This window comes from Bos indicus, chromosome X, assembly GCF_029378745.1.
Source record: "Bos indicus isolate NIAB-ARS_2022 breed Sahiwal x Tharparkar chromosome X, NIAB-ARS_B.indTharparkar_mat_pri_1.0, whole genome shotgun sequence".
In the NCBI taxonomy this organism is placed as follows: domain Eukaryota; kingdom Metazoa; phylum Chordata; class Mammalia; order Artiodactyla; family Bovidae; genus Bos; species Bos indicus.
In genome coordinates, this window is record NC_091789.1 from 92,169,095 (window position 1) to 92,193,470 (window position 24,376).

The 24,376-nt window shown below is 46.3% G+C and overlaps 1 protein-coding gene across 1 annotated transcript; it reads left to right on the plus strand.

Moving 5' to 3' along the window:
* Positions 1 to 14,130: 14,130 nt before the first annotated feature.
* LOC139181283 (casein kinase I-like) lies at positions 14,131 to 18,327 on the plus strand. The gene is made up of 2 exons (XM_070784241.1): positions 14,131 to 16,908; positions 17,138 to 18,327. The coding sequence occupies exon 2, from the start codon at positions 17,139 to 17,141 to the stop codon at positions 18,147 to 18,149; it is 1,011 nt and encodes a 336-aa protein (XP_070640342.1). The 5' UTR covers positions 14,131 to 16,908; position 17,138; the 3' UTR covers positions 18,150 to 18,327.
* Positions 18,328 to 24,376: the final 6,049 nt, after the last annotated feature.

Genomic DNA, 24,376 nt, shown 5'->3' on the forward strand with positions numbered 1-24,376 from the left:
CCAGGCAAGAACACTGGAGTGGGTTGCCATTTCCTTCTCCAATGCAGGAAAGTGAAAAGTGAAAGTGAAGTCGCTCAGTCATGTCCGACTCTTAGCGACCCCATGGACTACAGCCTACCAGGCTCCTCGGTCCATGGGATTTTCCAGGCAAGAGTACTGGAGTGGGGTGCCATTGCCTTCTCCGATTAGCCTTGTTGCTGCTGCTGCTGCTGCTGCTGCTGCTAAGTCGCTTCAGTCATGTCCAAGTCTGTGTGACCCCAGAGACGGCAGCCCACCAGGCTCCCCCATCCCTGGGATTCTCCAGGCAAGAACACTGGAGTGGGTTGCCATTTCCTTCTCTGCTTAATTCCAACATCTCCCTCCCTTTCTTGTCCGTACTCACCGGGAGAGGCGGGTATAGCTTGGGCGGTTTGGCTGGAGCTGGATCCTGGAAGTGTTGGCCAGAGGCGTCTGTCACCGGGATTGGAGGAGCCTGCCGAGGTGGCGGCCCTACGACCTCGGGGAGAGCTGGCGGAGGAGCAGCGGCTGCTGCAGGACTTCACCTGGCCCTGGATCGGGCATTAAGGCGGCCTCCCATCCTGGCGGAGCACTGGGAGGCAGGCGAGTCATTATCCAGTATGGGGGAGGGGTCAGGTCGTCCCCGTCCAAATTCTGTAGAATTTCCTTTTTTATCATCAGTCAATTTTTGTGCCATTAATATTTTTCCCTTTCCCTTCTGGATACAGAGCCTTGTCCAAGTAGGAGGGTCTTGAGCTAACCCTAGCCATGAGTCAATATATGGATATTGATCCAGGTGTCCTGGCTCTCCTGTGACTACTGTATAGACTGCTTCCACTATTTTTAAGTTCATGGTGTTCTCTGGTGGCCATCCTACTCCCATAGGGGCCCATTCGACCTCACAGAGTATGTGGAGGCGGTTAGGCTTCATCTTCACCCCATAGTCTCCTTCAAATCCCTTCTTTAAATTTTAATCATGCACTCCAATACAGTTGCCTTAGATTCACTTCCTCCCATCTTGCTTACCTTCTTCTACTTTTCCTTTTTGTTCTGTCTGCGAAGTTCTCAGTACCCTATGTACTTCTGATAGTTCCACTCAATGACACTTAAATTGCCATTCTGCCTCCTTCCCAACTGGGGTGAGAAGAGCCTTACCTGCCAGAGAGGGAGAAGGGGGATCAGCGTGCCTTCACCTGCCAGTCAGCACAATCGAACCAGAACCCCACGTGATCCAAGACTGTTTCTCCCTTAAAGTCCATTCTGCCTTGGTGGGCTTGATCAGGTGTGGATGAAAACACAGATGGGTTAAATATCCCATGTCCCAGGCCATCTCCAGGAAAGCCAATTCATACTCACTTATGTATCCCCTTCCTTCTAGCCTAACAATTCCAAGGGGTCAAGAATTTCACAGCAGACAGGACACCTCCTGGGGGAGGGCAGAATACGAGCATACAAGGAAAAGTTTCCTATCCTAAAAATCCCCTGGCGGTCGCTGGTAATAATTTTCCCTGAGACAGCGTGGACACACCTCCTAAATGACCTTCACAAATTTCCTTCCTAAACCGTAGCACGCTCGTCGACCTGTGTACCAAGCAATCGCTGCTGCCTGCCTATTCCAGGCCCCTGTGGGTCCGTGCCCCTTCTAGTGCCTCCCAGGGGGGGTGATCAGGCCCCCTCTTCCACCCTGCCGGGTGGGTTCCTCCTCACCTGAGCACTCAGTTCCCTTGCCGCCCTTCACTACCTGCCAAAGCGAAGAAACCAGGCGTTGAAAGGCTGAATTCTTCCAGAGGGGCAAGGCTCCTTCCCCCCTCTAGGAGATTCAAGCCACAAAGCCTCAGGGTGGCCTCAAATGAGACCTGTCTCCTCAAAGTGAAGAGTTTCCTGGCCAATGCACCAAGTGTTGTACCCACACGTTCTGGGAAACAAACTCACTCAGAAGGACAATGCAGATAGTGGAGTGCAGTTTATTACACCGGCAGGCCCAAGGCAGAGTCTCCTCTTAGCCAAGGACCCCGACCAGCACTTGTGAAAATCTTTTATACCCCATGTGTACGTGTCTGAACCCACCACCCCAGATTCCTTGAGACTTACATAAACCAAGGAAAATACAATCCCAATAATCCCACCATTCACGTGCTATGTGCTCATGTGCTCAAACAAGTCAAACAATTAGCCAATAATCAATAAACCCGAGGTTACACTCAGATGGATACAGAAAAATTTATGGCCTGTCTGGAGGAAGGGGTGATCAGTGTATGTTTTCTCTTAGGTGATGAGTAACCCAGATACGATCTTCAAGGCTCCCCTGCCTGAAGGGGGTCTTATCCTTCTGTTGTTGTTTTCACAGGCACTAAACACAGAGTTCAGAGTCCATTGGAAAGGTGGCTGAGCATGATCAGCATGAATAGGCCTAAGATGGAGTCCAGGCCCTATGAATTCCTTCTTCATTCCCCCCTCTTGATGCTCTTAACTCATATTATGAGCATCATTCATAGGGATATATTGCACCCTGGCTCTCCGACCGCCAATTTGGGAGAATGACATCAACCTTCGGGTTACAAAGTTCATTATACATTGTAAAATTCAGGGTCCACAAAGCAAAACTATCAAGGCAACTGTAACAGTGGTAAATATAGTTTTCCACCCATTGCCCTTCACCCAAGATAGGACCGAAGTCCAGAAAGGAATGTTTTCATTTGACATTGCTTTTACCTGGTTTTTCATGTCATCTAAAGCAGTCGATACGTTGCCAGATAAGTCAGGAATGTATACACCACATTCAACCTTAATTATAGCACTGGTCTCTCCTTGAGCAGCTGTGAGTATGTCCAAAGCCATTCTATTATGAATTACCGCTTTTCTCATTTGGATTTGCTCTTCATTTAAGGCTTGGATGGCTTTTGTTCTATCTAGGAGGGCCCGTTTTGTGAAATTAGTCAAGGCCTCTACTTTAATCATGATATCTGTTGTCCCTATAGAGGGTACGAATAAGGCAGCAATATACGCATACCATTGAAACACGGATCTTGTCCACCTAGCATGTAAATAAGGTAGATTTACTGGGGCTTGTTGTAGGTTAGGCTTTTGTTACACTGGCATTTATATCAAATGTAACCCCATGAGCCGAGTCTATTGACTGTAGGTCTTACACCAAGAGAGCAAGGAGAGGTTATGATTGACAAGAGAGAGGAAAGTCTCTTTTTGTCATCCCAGAAAAGAGCAGAGTGGTTTAAAATCTTCTTGGCAGAGTGGTGACACCCACCAAGGAAGTCCATCCATCGCTGACAGAGGCATAGCCCTGCATACCCAGCAGTTGGAAGTGTTGTGGAAGTCCACGTAGGAATGTGCCCATGAGATGAAAACATTGTCCTGAGTTGAAATGGAAGTTAAATTCAAAACCACGTCGATGAGGCCAAGCAGCAGGAGTTGATTGTGTGGCTTCATCCTGAAGGGGCTCATCCAGGATCTTCTTTTCCTTCTTCTTAAGGATGGTCATAGTCTCTCGAGGGTCAGCGGGGTCCCTCTGTGCAGTCCACTCAGCGTTTTTTTGGGTCTGCGTGGTATGTTCTCTTCACCCTCGTATGATGGATCCAAGGGACAATACCCGCAACTTTAACTGCAGTAAGGGTAGTTAGAATAACATAAGGGCCCTTTCACCAAGGGGCTAGCCAATCATGTTTCCAATCTTTGACCCATACTTGGTCACCAAGCATAAACTCATGAATCTGTTCCCCAAGGGGGAACGGCACCCTTTCTTGTACAAACTTAGTTACCCGATTTATTACCTTACCCAGTTCCATCTGCTGTGAAATCCTATTCCCCCTTACCTGAGGCAAATTTGTTGACACCTGTTCTATTATGGGAGGGGGCCTCCCATACACAATTTCGTATGGAGAATAGCCTTGGGACCGTGGGGTCATCCTGAGTCTGAGCAGAGCCGTCGGGAGCAAGTCCACCCAGGAGCAGTCAGTCTCTAAGATCCACTTAGAGAGTCTCTTTAATGTCCGGTTGGTTCATTCCACCATCTCAGAACTCTGGGCCTATATGCAGTGTGCAGTTTCCATTTGATGTTTAAAGTTTTGCTTACTTGTTGTACTAAATCAGCTACAAAAGCTGGGTCATTGTCTGAACCAATGCTGGTAGGAAGTCCAAATCTGGGAACTATTTCCCTAAGCAGGCACCGGGCTACTTCTGATGCTCTTTCAGTCCAGGGAGGAAAAGCTTCTACCCATCCCGAGAACGTACATACCATGACCAGCAGGTAACGGTAGTGTCAGTGAGGTTTCATTTCAGTGAAGTCCACTCCCAGGTGTTCAAAGGGCAGCGTGCCTTTCAGCTAAATATCCAGAGGTTTTTGTCTGAATACCCGAGAGGCCGCATTAACCTGTGAGCAGGCAGCATGGCCTAGGTGGGTCGCTTGGTGTGTTTGACTTACCAGATTGTGTGCCAGCTCCTCCGGTACCAATAATTTGCCACTTGGCAATTCCCACCATCCCTTTCCAGTCTTGATAGCCCCTTCCTCTTTGGCTAACCTGACAGCCGTTGTCCTTGTTTTATCAGGCTAGTGCCATCAGTATATAGGACCCAACTAGGGTCTGGACTAGCCTGAGATCTTGTACAGGCCTATAGTCCTGTCCTCCTTCCTTTTTGACTGGCAGGATCGGCGTATTCCAAGCCGACTGGCACTCTACTAGAATGCCTGCTTCAATCTATTGATGTGGGGCAGTATGCTGGCCCAGGCCTCTACTGGTAGCGGGTACTGGCACTTTCTAACTGGGATGGTGCCTGGTTTGAGTTCTATTATCACTGGTGCTTGATGTTTAGCCAGCCTGGGGTGGGGGGGGGGGGGGTTGTCTTCCGCCCAGACCTCAGGGAATAATTGCGTTAGCTCTCTCTCATGCTCTTCCAGCCCACCCGGTTCTTCCTTCGGAGGCTCATGCAACCTCCACTCATCTTGGGGTGGTATTGAGAGAGCGCAAGTAAGTCATAGTGTCCATCTGGAAGGTGGGCCTCTCCTCAGAGGAGAAAGTCACTTGTGTTCCTAGTTTGGAGAGCAAGTCGCTTCCCAACAGGGGTACTGGGCACTCAGGAATGTAGAGGAATTCATGAATCACTTGGTGCCCCCTCCCCCCATCTGACATTTTCTGGGCTGGCAAAACGATTTAATCATCTCTTCTCCTGATACCCCAGTTACAGCGGTAGTCTTTTTGGACAGTGGTGCCACAGGTTTTGTTACTACCGACAGTTCTGCTCCTGTATCCACCATGAAGTCAATGTTTTGGTCCCCCACTTTTAAGGCTACCGTGGGTTCTTGGGGACCTGATATCTCTGAGCCCCAGCAGCCCTATTTAATTTCCAGGTCAGCAAGCCCCACAACTGCGGGAGCTTCCTCTTCCTTCCTTGCCTTAGGGCATTCATTCTTCCAGTGGCCAAAAGCTTGGCACCAGGCACACTGGTTCGGCTGTAATGGGGCCCGGGGCCTCCGCTGGGACCGGTTGAAGGACTTTCCTGTCCCTGGGGCAGATGAGGTTTTCCGGAGGGCCCGAGATAGACTTTCCCAGAGCAGCAGCTAGCATTGTAAATCTCTTGTCTGTTCTCTTTCGTTCCCTCCGGCTCTCTGGCAGAGCGCTGCTAAGTCACTGCAGTCGTGTCCGACTCTGTGTGATCCCATAGACGGCAGCCCACCAGGCTCCCCCATCCCTAGGATTCTCCAGGCAAGAACACTGGAGTGGGTTGCCATTTCCTTCTCCAATGCAGGAAAGTGAAAAGTGAAAGTGAAGTCGCTCAGTCATGTCCGACTCTTAGCGACCCCATGGACTACAGCCTACCAGGCTCCTCGGTCCATGGGATTTTCCAGGCAAGAGTACTGGAGTGGGGTGCCATTGCCTTCTCCGATTAGCCTTGTTGCTGCTGCTGCTGCTGCTGCTGCTGCTAAGTCGCTTCAGTCATGTCCAAGTCTGTGTGACCCCAGAGACGGCAGCCCACCAGGCTCCCCCATCCCTGGGATTCTCCAGGCAAGAACACTGGAGTGGGTTGCCATTTCCTTCTCTGCTTAATTCCAACATCTCCCTCCCTTTCTTGTCCGTACTCACCGGGAGAGGCGGGTATAGCTTGGGCGGTTTGGCTGGAGCTGGATCCTGGAAGTGTTGGCCAGAGGCGTCTGTCACCGGGATTGGAGGAGCCTGCCGAGGTGGCGGCTCTACGACCTCGGGGAGAGCTGGCGGAGGAGCAGCGGCTGCTGCAGGACTTCACCTGGCCCTGGATCGGGCATTAAGGCGGCCTCCCATCCTGGCGGAGCACTGGGAGGCAGGCGCGTCATTATCCAGTATGGGGGAGGGGTCAGGTCGTCCCCGTCCAAATTCTGTAGAATTTCCTTTTTTATCATCAGTCAATTTTTGTGCCATTAATATTTTTCCCTTTCCCTTCTGGATACAGAGCCTTGTCCAAGTAGGAGGGTCTTGAGCTAACCCTAGCCATGAGTCAATATATGGATATTGATCCAGGTGTCCTGGCTCTCCTGTGACTACTGTATAGACTGCTTCCACTATTTTTAAGTTCATGGTGTTCTCTGGTGGCCATCCTACTCCCATAGGGGCCCATTCGACCTCACAGAGTATGTGGAGGCGGTTAGGCTTCATCTTCACCCCATAGTCTCCTTCAAATCCCTTCTTTAAATTTTAATCATGCACTCCAATACAGTTGCCTTAGATTCACTTCCTCCCATCTTGCTTACCTTCTTCTACTTTTCCTTTTTGTTCTGTCTGCGAAGTTCTCAGTACCCTATGTACTTCTGATAGTTCCACTCAATGACACTTAAATTGCCATTCTGCCTCCTTCCCAACTGGGGTGAGAAGAGCCTTACCTGCCAGAGAGGGAGAAGGGGGATCAGCGTGCCTTCACCTGCCAGTCAGCACAATCGAACCAGAACCCCACGTGATCCAAGACTGTTTCTCCCTTAAAGTCCATTCTGCCTTGGTGGGCTTGATCAGGTGTGGATGAAAACACAGATGGGTTAAATATCCCATGTCCCAGGCCATCTCCAGGAAAGCCAATTCATACTCACTTATGTATCCCCTTCCTTCTAGCCTAACAATTCCAAGGGGTCAAGAATTTCACAGCAGACAGGACACCTCCTGGGGGAGGGCAGAATACGAGCATACAAGGAAAAGTTTCCTATCCTAAAAATCCCCTGGCGGTCGCTGGTAATAATTTTCCCTGAGACAGCGTGGACACACCTCCTAAATGACCTTCACAAATTTCCTTCCTAAACCGTAGCACGCTCGTCGACCTGTGTACCAAGCAATCGCTGCTGCCTGCCTATTCCAGGCCCCTGTGGGTCCGTGCCCCTTCTAGTGCCTCCCAGGGGGGGTGATCAGGCCCCCTCTTCCACCCTGCCGGGTGGGTTCCTCCTCACCTGAGCACTCAGTTCCCTTGCCGCCCTTTACTACCTGCCAAAGCGAAGAAACCAGGCGTTGAAAGGCTGAATTCTTCCAGAGGGGCAAGGCTCCTTCCCCCCTCTAGGAGATTCAAGCCACAAAGCCTCAGGGTGGCCTCAAATGAGACCTGTCTCCTCAAAGTGAAGAGTTTCCTGGCCAATGCACCAAGTGTTGTACCCACACGTTCTGGGAAACAAACTCACTCAGAAGGACAATGCAGATAGTGGAGTGCAGTTTATTACACCGGCAGGCCCAAGGCAGAGTCTCCTCTTAGCCAAGGACCCCGACCAGCACTTGTGAAAATCTTTTATACCCCATGTGTACGTGTCTGAACCCACCACCCCAGATTCCTTGAGACTTACATAAACCAAGGAAAATACAATCCCAATAATCCCACCATTCACGTGCTATGTGCTCATGTGCTCAAACAGTCAAACAATTAGCCAATAATCAATAAACCCGAGGTTACACTCAGATGGATACAGAAAAATTTATGGCCTGTCTGGAGGAAGGGGTGATCAGTGTATGTTTTCTCTTAGGTGATGAGTAACCCAGATACGATCTTCAAGGCTCCCCTGCCTGAAGGGGGTCTTATCCTTCTGTTGTTGTTTTCACAGGCACTAAACACAGAGTTCAGAGTCCATTGGAAAGGTGGCTGAGCATGATCAGCATGAATAGGCCTAAGATGGAGTCCAGGCCCTATGAATTCCTTCTTCATTCCCCCCTCTTGATGCTCTTAACTCATATTATGAGCATCATTCATAGGGATATATTGCACCCTGGCTCTCCGACCGCCAATTTGGGAGAATGACATCAACCTTCGGGTTACAAAGTTCATTATACATTGTAAAATTCAGGGTCCACAAAGCAAAACTATCAAGGCAACTGTAACAGTGGTAAATATAGTTTTCCACCCATTGCCCTTCACCCAAGATAGGACCGAAGTCCAGAAAGGAATGTTTTCATTTGACATTGCTTTTACCTGGTTTTTCATGTCATCTAAAGCAGTCGATACGTTGCCAGATAAGTCAGGAATGTATACACCACATTCAACCTTAATTATAGCACTGGTCTCTCCTTGAGCAGCTGTGAGTATGTCCAAAGCCATTCTATTATGAATTACCGCTTTTCTCATTTGGATTTGCTCTTCATTTAAGGCTTGGATGGCTTTTGTTCTATCTAGGAGGGCCCGTTTTGTGAAATTAGTCAAGGCCTCTACTTTAATCATGATATCTGTTGTCCCTATAGAGGGTACGAATAAGGCAGCAATATACGCATACCATTGAAACACGGATCTTGTCCACCTAGCATGTAAATAAGGTAGATTTACTGGGGCTTGTTGTAGGTTAGGCTTTTGTTACACTGGCATTTATATCAAATGTAACCCCATGAGCCGAGTCTATTGACTGTAGGTCTTACACCAAGAGAGCAAGGAGAGGTTATGATTGACAAGAGAGAGGAAAGTCTCTTTTTGTCATCCCAGAAAAGAGCAGAGTGGTTTAAAATCTTCTTGGCAGAGTGGTGACACCCACCAAGGAAGTCCATCCATCGCTGACAGAGGCATAGCCCTGCATACCCAGCAGTTGGAAGTGTTGTGGAAGTCCACGTAGGAATGTGCCCATGAGATGAAAACATTGTCCTGAGTTGAAATGGAAGTTAAATTCAAAACCACGTCGATGAGGCCAAGCAGCAGGAGTTGATTGTGTGGCTTCATCCTGAAGGGGCTCATCCAGGATCTTCTTTTCCTTCTTCTTAAGGATGGTCATAGTCTCTCGAGGGTCAGCGGGGTCCCTCTGTGCAGTCCACTCAGCGTTTTTTTGGGTCTGCGTGGTATGTTCTCTTCACCCTCGTATGATGGATCCAAGGGACAATACCCGCAACTTTAACTGCAGTAAGGGTAGTTAGAATAACATAAGGGCCCTTTCACCAAGGGGCTAGCCAATCATGTTTCCAATCTTTGACCCATACTTGGTCACCAAGCATAAACTCATGAATCTGTTCCCCAAGGGGGAACGGCACCCTTTCTTGTACAAACTTAGTTACCCGATTTATTACCTTACCCAGTTCCATCTGCTGTGAAATCCTATTCCCCCTTACCTGAGGCAAATTTGTTGACACCTGTTCTATTATGGGAGGGGGCCTCCCATACACAATTTCGTATGGAGAATAGCCTTGGGACCGTGGGGTCATCCTGAGTCTGAGCAGAGCCGTCGGGAGCAAGTCCACCCAGGAGCAGTCAGTCTCTAAGATCCACTTAGAGAGTCTCTTTAATGTCCGGTTGGTTCATTCCACCATCTCAGAACTCTGGGCCTATATGCAGTGTGCAGTTTCCATTTGATGTTTAAAGTTTTGCTTACTTGTTGTACTAAATCAGCTACAAAAGCTGGGTCATTGTCTGAACCAATGCTGGTAGGAAGTCCAAATCTGGGAACTATTTCCCTAAGCAGGCACCGGGCTACTTCTGATGCTCTTTCAGTCCAGGGAGGAAAAGCTTCTACCCATCCCGAGAACGTACATACCATGACCAGCAGGTAACGGTAGTGTCAGTGAGGTTTCATTTCAGTGAAGTCCACTCCCAGGTGTTCAAAGGGCAGCGTGCCTTTCAGCTAAATATCCAGAGGTTTTTGTCTGAATACCCGAGAGGCCGCATTAACCTGTGAGCAGGCAGCATGGCCTAGGTGGGTCGCTTGGTGTGTTTGACTTACCAGATTGTGTGCCAGCTCCTCCGGTACCAATAATTTGCCACTTGGCAATTCCCACCATCCCTTTCCAGTCTTGATAGCCCCTTCCTCTTTGGCTAACCTGACAGCCGTTGTCCTTGTTTTATCAGGCTAGTGCCATCAGTATATAGGACCCAACTAGGGTCTGGACTAGCCTGAGATCTTGTACAGGCCTATAGTCCTGTCCTCCTTCCTTTTTGACTGGCAGGATCGGCGTATTCCAAGCCGACTGGCACTCTACTAGAATGCCTGCTTCAATCTATTGATGTGGGGCAGTATGCTGGCCCAGGCCTCTACTGGTAGCGGGTACTGGCACTTTCTAACTGGGATGGTGCCTGGTTTGAGTTCTATTATCACTGGTGCTTGATGTTTAGCCAGCCTGGGGTGGGGGGGGGGGGGGGTTGTCTTCCGCCCAGACCTCAGGGAATAATTGCGTTAGCTCTCTCTCATGCTCTTCCAGCCCACCCGGTTCTTCCTTCGGAGGCTCATGCAACCTCCACTCATCTTGGGGTGGTATTGAGAGAGCGCAAGTAAGTCATAGTGTCCATCTGGAAGGTGGGCCTCTCCTCAGAGGAGAAAGTCACTTGTGTTCCTAGTTTGGAGAGCAAGTCGCTTCCCAACAGGGGTACTGGGCACTCAGGAATGTAGAGGAATTCATGAATCACTTGGTGCCCCCTCCCCCCATCTGACATTTTCTGGGCTGGCAAAACGATTTAATCATCTCTTCTCCTGATACCCCAGTTACAGCGGTAGTCTTTTTGGACAGTGGTGCCACAGGTTTTGTTACTACCGACAGTTCTGCTCCTGTATCCACCATGAAGTCAATGTTTTGGTCCCCCACTTTTAAGGCTACCGTGGGTTCTTGGGGACCTGATATCTCTGAGCCCCAGCAGCCCTATTTAATTTCCAGGTCAGCAAGCCCCACAACTGCGGGAGCTTCCTCTTCCTTCCTTGCCTTAGGGCATTCATTCTTCCAGTGGCCAAAAGCTTGGCACCAGGCACACTGGTTCGGCTGTAATGGGGCCCGGGGCCTCCGCTGGGACCGGTTGAAGGACTTTCCTGTCCCTGGGGCAGATGAGGTTTTCCGGAGGGCCCGAGATAGACTTTCCCAGAGCAGCAGCTAGCATTGTAAATCTCTTGTCTGTTCTCTTTCGTTCCCTCCGGCTCTCTGGCAGAGCGCTGCTAAGTCACTGCAGTCGTGTCCGACTCTGTGTGATCCCATAGACGGCAGCCCACCAGGCTCCCCCATCCCTAGGATTCTCCAGGCAAGAACACTGGAGTGGGTTGCCATTTCCTTCTCCAATGCAGGAAAGTGAAAAGTGAAAGTGAAGTCGCTCAGTCATGTCCGACTCTTAGCGACCCCATGGACTACAGCCTACCAGGCTCCTCGGTCCATGGGATTTTCCAGGCAAGAGTACTGGAGTGGGGTGCCATTGCCTTCTCCGATTAGCCTTGTTGCTGCTGCTGCTGCTGCTGCTGCTGCTGCTAAGTCGCTTCAGTCATGTCCAAGTCTGTGTGACCCCAGAGACGGCAGCCCACCAGGCTCCCCCATCCCTGGGATTCTCCAGGCAAGAACACTGGAGTGGGTTGCCATTTCCTTCTCTGCTTAATTCCAACATCTCCCTCCCTTTCTTGTCCGTACTCACCGGGAGAGGCGGGTATAGCTTGGGCGGTTTGGCTGGAGCTGGATCCTGGAAGTGTTGGCCAGAGGCGTCTGTCACCGGGATTGGAGGAGCCTGCCGAGGTGGCGGCTCTACGACCTCGGGGAGAGCTGGCGGAGGAGCAGCGGCTGCTGCAGGACTTCACCTGGCCCTGGATCGGGCATTAAGGCGGCCTCCCATCCTGGCGGAGCACTGGGAGGCAGGCGCGTCATTATCCAGTATGGGGGAGGGGTCAGGTCGTCCCCGTCCAAATTCTGTAGAATTTCCTTTTTTATCATCAGTCAATTTTTGTGCCATTAATATTTTTCCCTTTCCCTTCTGGATACAGAGCCTTGTCCAAGTAGGAGGGTCTTGAGCTAACCCTAGCCATGAGTCAATATATGGATATTGATCCAGGTGTCCTGGCTCTCCTGTGACTACTGTATAGACTGCTTCCACTATTTTTAAGTTCATGGTGTTCTCTGGTGGCCATCCTACTCCCATAGGGGCCCATTCGACCTCACAGAGTATGTGGAGGCGGTTAGGCTTCATCTTCACCCCATAGTCTCCTTCAAATCCCTTCTTTAAATTTTAATCATGCACTCCAATACAGTTGCCTTAGATTCACTTCCTCCCATCTTGCTTACCTTCTTCTACTTTTCCTTTTTGTTCTGTCTGCGAAGTTCTCAGTACCCTATGTACTTCTGATAGTTCCACTCAATGACACTTAAATTGCCATTCTGCCTCCTTCCCAACTGGGGTGAGAAGAGCCTTACCTGCCAGAGAGGGAGAAGGGGGATCAGCGTGCCTTCACCTGCCGGTCAGCACAATCGAACCAGAACCCCACGTGATCCAAGACTGTTTCTCCCTTAAAGTCCATTCTGCCTTGGTGGGCTTGATCAGGTGTGGATGAAAACACAGATGGGTTAAATATCCCATGTCCCAGGCCATCTCCAGGAAAGCCAATTCATACTCACTTATGTATCCCCTTCCTTCTAGCCTAACAATTCCAAGGGGTCAAGAATTTCACAGCAGACAGGACACCTCCTGGGGGAGGGCAGAATACGAGCATACAAGGAAAAGTTTCCTATCCTAAAAATCCCCTGGCGGTCGCTGGTAATAATTTTCCCTGAGACAGCGTGGACACACCTCCTAAATGACCTTCACAAATTTCCTTCCTAAACCGTAGCACGCTCGTCGACCTGTGTACCAAGCAATCGCTGCTGCCTGCCTATTCCAGGCCCCTGTGGGTCCGTGCCCCTTCTAGTGCCTCCCAGGGGGGGTGATCAGGCCCCCTCTTCCACCCTGCCGGGTGGGTTCCTCCTCACCTGAGCACTCAGTTCCCTTGCCGCCCTTCACTACCTGCCAAAGCGAAGAAACCAGGCGTTGAAAGGCTGAATTCTTCCAGAGGGGCAAGGCTCCTTCCCCCCTCTAGGAGATTCAAGCCACAAAGCCTCAGGGTGGCCTCAAATGAGACCTGTCTCCTCAAAGTGAAGAGTTTCCTGGCCAATGCACCAAGTGTTGTACCCACACGTTCTGGGAAACAAACTCACTCAGAAGGACAATGCAGATAGTGGAGTGCAGTTTATTACACCGGCAGGCCCAAGGCAGAGTCTCCTCTTAGCCAAGGACCCCGACCAGCACTTGTGAAAATCTTTTATACCCCATGTGTACGTGTCTGAACCCACCACCCCAGATTCCTTGAGACTTACATAAACCAAGGAAAATACAATCCCAATAATCCCACCATTCACGTGCTATGTGCTCATGTGCTCAAACAGTCAAACAATTAGCCAATAATCAATAAACCCGAGGTTACACTCAGATGGATACAGAAAAATTTATGGCCTGTCTGGAGGAAGGGGTGATCAGTGTATGTTTTCTCTTAGGTGATGAGTAACCCAGATACGATCTTCAAGGTTCCCCTGTCTGGAGGGGGTCTTACCCTTCTGTTGTTGTTTTCATAGGCACTAAACACAGAGTTCAGAGTCCATTGGAAAGGCAGCCTAGCGTGATCAGCATGAACAGGCCTAACGTGGAGTCCAGGCCCTATGAATTCCTTCTTCAGAACAAAGGAAAAGAAAGATACAATCAAAGTTAACCCATGATTCATATGCCTTAAGCCTAGGTAGTTAACAGTGGACAATTATCAATAGGCCTGAGGTCATACCCCAATAAGCATAATAGAATTTATGATTCTATTCGGTTACACAGATAATTAGGGTATTCTTTCAGGCAACAGAGAGTCTAGGTACAAGCCCTGGGGCTCTTCCATCCAGGGGGCCTGGTTTTCCAGTTGGTATGTTGTTTCCATAGATACTGGGCATACAGCTCAAAGTCCACAGTCCGGCCCAAGATGGAGTCCTGCTTTCAAGATGGAGCCTGTTCTCTCTGTTTCCTCCTTCCTGAGGACTCTGTTATGAGTAAAATTGTGTCCATCCAAGAAAATATGTTGACGTCCTAACCCCCACTATTTCTGAATGTGACCTTAATTAAAAATAGGGCCTGAGATGGTAACAGGGAGGAAGGCCAGAAGTCCCAGAGCAGCAGGAGAAAATAAACTGTAAGTGGCAGACTTTTTTTTTTTTTTTTCCTTCTCTATATGTGTTGACGACACCTAGTTCTGCCTTGAGCTAACCAATATGTTTTTCTTACAGAAAAGTTTTTCTTAAGCTATGTTAATGAAACCATGTATTTGCTTTGGAACCTGCCTTTCTTCAAAATGGTTCTGCCTAAGACTAACTACTTTTTTTTTTTTTCTTTTCTCAACCCTTGGGCTGATAATGGCTCAAGAAACCAGTATTCATGTCAATTGTTTTATGGCCGGGGGATGACACACCTTGGTCCATCCTATCTCAAAAATGCATATTGTGGGAGAGGGGCCTGGTGAAACTCCCTCAGCCTTGAGGTGTCTCTCTTATCTGATTAATAAGCTTGCTAACAGACATAAAACACCTTGCCAGAAACTAGCAAGGGGGCATTCTTTCTGCCCCTTTCTGATGTCCATGTCAGCAGCTTTCTCTCTCTCTCTCTCTCTCTCTCTCTCTCTCTCTCTCTCTTATATTTTAATAAAATTCTGTTACCCAAAAGGTTCCAGTGGGGAAGCCTCGTCTCTTGCCCTGGATCGAATTCCTCTCCTCCAGAGACCACGAATCCCGGCATAGCACACAGCTCACAGCAGGAACCTGTCGGGTCTTTCCAGAAGTAATCAATCTAGAACGAGGTCGTTAGGTGGGCCCTAATCCAATATGCCTGGCTTTCTTACAAAAAGGGAAGTGCAGACACAGAGACACACAAACACACAAGAGAGACCGTGTGGAGGCACACAAGGAGTAGATGACCGTGTGATTGGAGTGATGCGTCTATAGGACAAGAGATGCCTGAGGCCACCAGAAACCAGGAGAGGGGCATGGAACACATCCCTCCCTAGCACCTTCAACAAGAGCATGACCTGGTTGACACCTTGGTTTTAGACTTCTGGCCCTCAGAACTGCAAGGCAAGAAATTCTTATTGTTCTGAGCCACACGGTTTGTGATACTTTGTTACAACAGTCCTAGGAAACGGCTTTCTGTACTTGGGAGTGGAGTGCTATTATAAGAAACACCTAAAAAGACATGAAGTGACTTTGGAATTGGGCAGCGGGTAGAGGCTGGAGAAATTTGTAGGTGCTTGACAGAAAAAGTCTAGCTTGCCTCAGAGAAACAGGTGGGAGAAATAGGCATAACTGTGTTTTTGCTGAGGTCTCAGATACCCTTCCCAGGTGACGCTAGTGGTAAAGATTCCTCCGGCCGATGCTGGAGACTCGAGTTCCATCCCCGGGTCAAGAAGATCCCCCAGAGAAGGAAAGGGCAACCCACTCCAGTTTTCTTGCCTGGAGAATCTCACGGACAGAGGAGCCTGGCGGGCTCCAGTTCATGGGGTTACAAAGAGTCGGACAGGACTGAAGCGAATTAGCACACAGCACTGGCCAAAGAAAGAAATGAATTCTAGGTATTTCCTAAAAGAACTAGAAGATTTAGAAAAGCTAATTTCATCTTAATTTCTGAATAATAATTTACTGATTGAATTTAACACATGATGAATAAGAGAAATTAACAGCTTTAGATATTTTTACCCTGCACAATGTTAGGTATAACTAGGTATTTAATAAGCATAGCATATCATGACGAAAATCATTAAAGACAACTAACTTCCTAGTTCTCTTCCATCCAGCCCCCGGTGCTGACCATGTCACCTTGAATGGGACTGTATTGTAACAGGGGTCGTTCGAGGACGTCCCTGTGGACTTGAGCAGGGAGGAGTGGCCGCACGTGGACCCTGTACAGAGGTGCCTGTACCAGGATGTGACACTGGAGACCTACAGCCAACTGTGCGCAGTGGGTGAGTAAGCACAGCTGCCCTGTGCCCCTGCCAGGGGCCTCAGAGACGCTGCTTCCATTCTCAGCTGCTGAGTGCTCTGGGGCATCTGAAGTGTGTAATGGTGTCATCTTTGATTTGCCCGAGATACTTCAGTCCTTTTACACTTCTGTGATTATTACTCTATTCCCAGGGAAATGGGATTACTTTCCTGAAGAGCAAATAGAAGCGTGGTTGAAAGGCCCTGAAACCCAATTAACTGGACCCAATCCTGTATCGTGTCCTGTTCACAGGGAACCAAGTTCCCAAACCAGAGGTCATCTTCAAGCTGGAGCAAGGAGAGGGCCCCTGGACGTTGGAGGAGGAAACCCCACATCAGAGCTGCTCAGATGTGTGACCTGAGTAGATGGGGGACGTGGAGTAGATCTGTTTTTCTAGGACAGGCTGATGCCTTTGAAAGGCTCTGCAGATAATCTGTCTTGAACGTTCTAAGAGCGCCCGTGATTCCCTTCCCAGAGTTCTCTGCGTCACGAAGCGCCTTCCTGGAACCCGGGGCATTTTGTGTTGGCTGCAGCCATTGTAACAAGATGGCAGCGTCGGCGGAGTGACCAGGGGTCCTTCCTGGCGGGAGCCGGCGGCAGTGGTGGTAGCGGTATCGCCGCCATAACTTCACGGCTCCCCTGTACCAGCCCCCGAAGTCGCCGTGAAGGCGAGGCCGTTAACGGGAAGCCAGAAGCCAGAGGCTCAGCCTGCTAACGGTAAGAACCCCCTCAACAGTCTGTGGGCTGGTGAAAAGAAACCCGACAGTAGCGGCGGTCAGGTTCCCCTTGGCCGATTCTGGGCCCTGTGACGCTGAGAAACAGCCAGCGTTTTCTGTTTCAAAACCTACCTGCCTTCACAACCTTGCTCCGTGGACGAGCCCTAGGGGCGTCCATCGTCCCCTTAGAGGTGTCAGAGCTTAACCCCAACCCCATCTTTGTCTCTCAGGATGGCGAGCAGCAGTGGACCCAAGGCCGATGTCCTTGTTGGAGGGAGATATAAACTGGTACGGGAGATCGGTTCTGGCTCCTTTGGGCACGTTCATTTGGCGATAGACCTCACCAACCACGAGCAGGTGGCAGTAAAATTAGAATCGCAGAATACCAGGCAGCCGCGGTTGTTATATGAGAAGGAACTCTATAATATTCTTCAAGGTGGGGTTGGCATCCCCCAGATACGGTGGTATGGTCAGGAAACAGACTATAATGTGCTAGTCATGGATCTTCTGGGACCCAGCCTTGAAGATCTCTTCAATTTCTGTTCAAGAAGGTTCTCAATGAAAACTGTACTTATGTTAGCTGATCAGATGATCAGTAGAATCGAATATGTGCATACACAGAATCTTATACACAGAGACATTAAACCAGAAAACTTCCTAATGGGTACTGGGCAGCAGTGGAAGGAGTTATTCCTTATTGATTTTGGTTTGGCCAAGAAGTACAGAGACAACAGAACAGGGCAACACATACCCTACAGATCCGGTAAAAGTCTCACTGGCACTCCTTCCTTTGCTAGTATCAGTGCCCATATTGGTATTGAACAGAGTCGCCGAGATGACATGGAATCAATAGGACATGTTTTGATGTATTTTAATAGAGGCAGCCTGCCATGGCAAGGCCTAAAGGCTGCAACAATGAAGCAAAAATGTGAACAGATTAGTGAAATGAAGATGACCACACCTGTTGATGTTTTATGTAAGGGGTTTCCTGCAGAATTTGCCATGTACTTAAAGCACTGTCGCGGGCTGTCCTTTGAGGAAGCCCCGGATTACAGGTACCTGAGGCAGCTGTTCCACATGCTTTTCAGGAAGCTGAATTACCAATATGACTATGCATTTGATTGGATAGTGTTAAAGCAGAAAGCAGAACAGCAGGCTGCCTCTTCAAGTGGGGAGGGTCAGCAGGCCCAAACCCCCACAGGCAAAAGTGACAAAACCAAAAGTGAAATGAAACATTCTTAAATTTGAATCAAGGAACAGAAGACAGAGCAGAAGATGAGCAGCAAATTCATTTCCCTGTCAACTGGCTCTGGTCAGCAGAGATATTGTCTCCTGAGTTGAAGGCTCTGTAATTAATTAAATATGGTATCCAGTTTTCTATTTCACTTTTTGAAGTGGAAAAGTTCACTAAATGCTTGACACACGCAAATTGGTGGGGAAATTGTACCTATGCCAATTTTAATTAAATCTTTTATTTTGAACTATACTGCTTTGAGAGATCTCATTTCAGAAGAGTAGCCTGTGCAGTTGCTATGGTCGTTAATGCATTCTGAGGGTTTATCCATCTCTAGGGTTTGCAAGTTGTTCACTTAAAACATTCTTAATATGGTTGACTTCTTGTTTGCGAGCCACCTGATATGGTAGTAATCAAGATTCCAAGTTCGAGCATATGAACGATTCTGCTTGCTTACTTGAACTAGAAATAACAGCCTCTGAAGTGAAGACTTAAGAAAAGCTTAGTGACTACTAGATTATCCTTAGGACTCGGCATTAACTCTATAATGTTGTTGGTATTTAAAAAAAGCTTGTTTGTCACAGAATTTTAGTTAACATCTTAAACTGAACATGTATATATGTTGCTTAGATAAACGTAGTCATACTGTAAACATCTACATGACCTGGGATTTGTTTTTATTTTGAAATGGGAGCTTTTTGGTTTACAGATTCATTAAAAACTGTGAACTGTTTCTTTAAAAACAAAAAACAAGCTCTAAACTTTTAGAGTTGCTTAGACAGGGCTAACAGAAGCCCCTTTGATACTTAAATGCCATGTCCTAGTATGACTCTTGCCAATATCCACTGTCTTCTTTGCTTGGCTTTTTTGGCGGGAGAGCTATCTGCACTTCCCCCATCCCTGTAGTCTAGATCAAGGTGCTACCGTCTCAAGCACCTTGCTTTCTTAGTTATTTTTTTCCTTCCCTAATATTTTGTGCTTCTTCTGTCCTGCCTGCCCCTCCCCCGCCATAGATTTTTGTCCTTATGCAATGGGAACCCATATATCTGCTTCCTTTCAAAACCACCAATTCCTGCTCTTGCTCCTGCCAATCCCTTTCCATTTCCTCTCCAGCTTCTCCATGTCATCTAGAACCAGTCTCATTTCATTTCACATATGTCAACAGCGACCTCAGATTCTGTACTCTTTCTCATCACCCTATGTCTCATCCTCAGTTGCTAACTTCCTGGTGTTTGTGCTTCAATTTCTCTTATATAGTCAGCTACTTGGAATGTTAATTGTATTTCTTATCCATGTGAGATTCCTTTCTTTGAAGCGCTTGTTCTTATTGTTCTATCAATTTGTAAGTGTAGCTATTTTGTGTTTTCCTTGTTGATGAGTACCTTGTTCTCTTTTTACAAACTTTTTTCCTTCCATTCCCTCTAACTGAAGGGCCCTGTCTACTGTCCTCTGCTCTTCCTTCCTTAAGGGAATCTTCCATCCATTCTGAACACGTTTTATTTTCCTATTATTCTACTGACTCATATAGTGATACCTTCAGTCCTTGCATTATGACTGTACCCTAGTACCAGAATTTACCTATGTAGAGTGACATTTCTCACAGCTGTGCAGTTCCTTCATTCTCAATATATTATTAACTGAAATCATTGTTGCCCAAATCAGATATTTTTCTCCCATGTTCTTCACTCTGCAATTCCTCTTTTTTCTCTTTTTGAAATTATTTAAATGCCCCCCACTTTTTAAGTTTCATCCATGTCACCACAAAGCAAGTCCATGTTTTATCCTGGATTATTCTGTTCCTAATGGGATTAACTGATTCCATTTTTTAACAAGTTCATTTTAGGTGCTACTGACAGATTTCATTACCTAAACCATGACATTTATCTTGTACCAGCTTTATGAAATAAAATTGCAGTTACTCCCTATTATGTAGTACATGATAATGAAACTTTCCTCTTAATGACAACAGGCCCCTTATTTCCAACTGAAACTTATCTTCCAGCACTCATGTTTAACTCCAGTTTTCTTAATGTTTCCTGCATAGGAAATTTCTGTGTCTAGGCTATTGATTATTTAGGGCTCTATTTAGATATAGGCTTCGCCTGTTCCATAAAATTGGGCCCTTAATCACTCCAGTATCTAATATTCTTTTCCTTTTCTAACCCCCACCATCCCATAGAAACCCAGAACAAATACAAACTTTTTCCCCCTTTATTTTAATTTTTAATTGAAAACTTTTGGAGAGATGATACATTCACAAAGATTGAAATTCAGAAAGTGTGAAAGAGTATACAGTAAAAAAATCTCACTCTCACACCTACTCCCCAGTTCTCTTCCCTGGGGACTACCAATGTTAATCATTTTTTACTTTCTTTCCAGAAGTATTTCTTTACAAGCAGTGCTTTTAGATTGTCTGGTATATGATTATTTCCCATCCTATATCTATGAAAAATCTTTAAGAATAGAAAAATGATATTTTATTCTTAAATTTTCTAGTGGAAAAATGGAGAAACCGGGTCAAGTACTGACATTAATAGTTTTGTGTAGATGCTTCAGTGGGTTTTCTTAAAAGTGTGTCAAAAAGAGTTCAAAGAATCAGATTGTTAGTAGGAAGGGGTGAAATGGCTTGAGAACAAAACAGAAATTCAGCCTTGTTCATTAATCACTCTAGTGAAGCAGACAAATCTCACTCAAAAAGCATCAAGGTGGGCAGCATAGTGTCTTCTTTCAAAATTCGGAGAAAATTATGTCTCCCTAAGGTTGTGGTGAGACTGTGGACTAATCAGAGCGTAATGCTGTTAACTGATCTGTGAATCACATATAGATTTTGAACTGGCCCAACAGAGCAGAAAGAGCCAAATTAATAGAAGAAGGGTATGTGAATAATTATTGGATTGGGGAATATGCTGGATTTTTTGAGGACATGTTCATGACTAGCAGAATGCAAACTCACATCCATAGCTATGGTTCCAGACTGATGACTCTATTTATGTGCTGATAAGGAAGTCTGTGGGCTCGGAATGTTAAAGATAATTATTTTCAGCACAGGCATTAACTTTTTACATTGAATAGTGGTAGCTGTAACTAAATATTATTGGCTCTAGTGAATTTTGTACACATACACTAAATGAAGTAGAAAGTTGGAAAAAGTTCTCAATCCATGTCTATGAATCGGGATGCTTAAGATCTATAGAATAAATGAAATGAGGCTTGTGGCTATAAAGAGTACAGCATAGGAGTGAAAGAATAGTGAAGTTTGGCAGGGATAAGACAAAGTTCTAGATTTCACTATTTTAGCCTAACCAAAAGAAGAAAACAAACTGGATTTCATGATCTGATCAGGCTCAGTATTTTAAAATTTTGTATAATGGGATAATAGCATAACTTATTTGTTCTATTTAATATTATAAAACTATTGTATTTCATCTTCTGTACAAAGCATCAGTGATTTCCCCTTCCAGCTGAATTGGTACATTACTTAGAGTAAAGATGAGCTGCTGGAAGAACTAAATGGGTACCAGATCGTCTATGTAAGTGGATACATGCTGTCTTGTTTTAATCTCTCCTGCACATGACCCATGTCATCTTGGGAAAATTATATACCTGTTCTGGGCTTTAGTTTCCTCTTTCCAATCTAGCTCATATGGTTTCTGGGAGAATTAAATGAGTTTGTATGCGTGTACATACTTCTGTGTCACTTAGAACAGTGCCTGGCATGTCCTAAAAGCTATTTAAGTACATAGCATGTAGTAAGAACCATATGAGTGTTTTCTGTCATCGTCATCGTCATCATCATCATCTGGGTTGCCTGTGTCCAACCTGGATCCGTTGGATGTAACTCCTCTATATTTGGCTGCTGCTTCTGCTGCTGCTGAGTTGCTTCAGTCATGTCTGACGCTTAGCGACCCCATGGACTGCAGTCTACCAGGCTCCTCCGTCCATGGGAGTTTCCAGGCAAGAGTACTGGAGTGGGTTGCCATTGCTTCTCCCTATATTTGGCTAACTGTATTAAATTTGAATTTTGCCTCCTCTTTCTCCTTTTAAGAGAGAAACATGGGATTGAAATCATACACTCGATAACTACTGTAAAAGCTTCATTTCACAATGAGAAACGATGAATTCAAGAGGAATTATTCATTGTTTCTTTTAATTAAAATGATTACTCATTTTAGATAAAAAAACTGTGACAATACGGTGACCAGATAAATATAAGGAAAACCAAAATAGACCTTTGTGTCATGTTGCTTTCATCAATAAGAACACATTGGATAAGTATACAGATTGTGAATATAAGTACACTGGAAAAATAACTTACATGATCCCATAGTTAGTTCTTAAGAACAACCCCTTAAAAGTGACTCATTGGGAATGGTTTGACGTAGACCTTAAACTTACAAGTTCTAATATAAGTAACATAGGCAAACCTTGAGAAGATTATCGGTTCTGGTTAAATTTTACTTTTTCCTTTTTCTATACCATGTCAGTTCTCATCTAAATGAGAAATTCTGAGAACCTAATCAGTGTGGGAAAGCCCTCAGCCAGAAACAAGAACACATTCCTCATTGAAAATTTCTTACTGGGAAGATAGCCTATGTATGCAGGAATGTGGAAAGGTCCTCACTCAGAAGCCAACACCTCTTTGTCCATCCGATTAGTCATTCTGTGGAAAACCCCTATGAATGCAATCAGTGTGGTGAAACTTTCATTCATCAGTGGGTAGTGAGGTTGCATCAGAGAATTCATTCAGGAGAGAAACTCTGCATATGCACTGATGTAGGCAGGCTTTTATCCCAAAGACCCACTTGGTTTGCACATCAAAAAATTCATAGTGGAGAGAAGCCATATGAATACAGTGACTATGGGACATCTTTCCCTTCCAAATCACAACTGCGTGAGCATAGCAAAACTCACACAGGGAAAAAACCCATACCTGCACAAGATGTGGGAAGGTCTTCACCAAAAGATCAAACCTCCTTATATACCAGAAGTTTTGGACTGGACAAAGAGCTTATGTTTATGCTGAATGTGGAAGGGCCTTCACTTAGAAGTCAATCTTGATGACACATCAGAGAATTCATACTGGTGAAAAACTTTATGAATGCAGTGACTGTGGTAAAATCTTTACACAGAAGTCACACCTCACTGTACACCTGAATGTTTATACTGGCAGGAAACCTTCCGTATGTACTGAATGAGAAACATCCTGAACTCCCCATGACCACTCTAGTAACACCTCCCCATTCTTCTCTAATGCTATCTTACCTTTGGTACCTTACGAACCTTCCTGACTTCCCCAGTCCTGCATTGGTATATCTCAGAAGGGGACTGTTCTATCCTGAATTATCACCCTCTCCCATAATTGTATCTCTTAGGAGATAATTTCTCTCTTGCACCCATGCCATATACTGAGGGCACCACTGTGGCACTAAAAATATCCCAGAACTCTATATATCTCAGATCCAAACACTCCCCTATCCTACTCCGGGAAGCTTTCTGGACCAGGGATCAAACCTGTGTCCCTTGTGTTGGCAAGTGGATTCTTATCCACTGTGCAACCAGTGAAGTCCTTAATGAGTTTTAATCCTAGTAGTATATGCTGGGGAGTTCTTCGTTTTCTCTCCAATCTATTTGACTTTACTGATTTTTGACATTTTAATTCTTCCTCAGCATTCTGAGAAATGCTTTCCCATTAGAAGCACTGATCCTGGCTTCTATACTCCTGGGTGAGAAAAAAAAAAAAAATAATAATCCTAGTAGTATAAAACATAGTATGCCTATTACTAAATACCTAATATAAAATAACATTTTGTAGAAGAATATATAATTGAAATTTATGCAATTCACTGTGTTCATGCAGTAATAGTTATTCTTTACTAAAAATGAGGACTACATAGACAGAAGAATGGATAGAAAAGATATGATATATACGCTTCCCGGGTTGCGCTAGTGGTAAAGAACCCGCTTGCCAATGCAGAAGACGTAAGAGACGTGGGTTTGATCCCTGAATTGGGAAGATCCCTGGAGTAGGCAGTGGCAACCCCAGTCTGGTATTCTTGCCTGGAGAATCCCCATGGACAGAGAAGTCTGGCCTGCTACAGTCTACGGGGTCGCAAAGAGTCAGACATGACTGAAGCGACTGAGTATACTCAGCCATCAAAAAAGAATGAAATAATTCCATTTGCAGCAATGTGGATGGACCTAGAGATTATTATACTAAATGAAATAGAGGAGGACA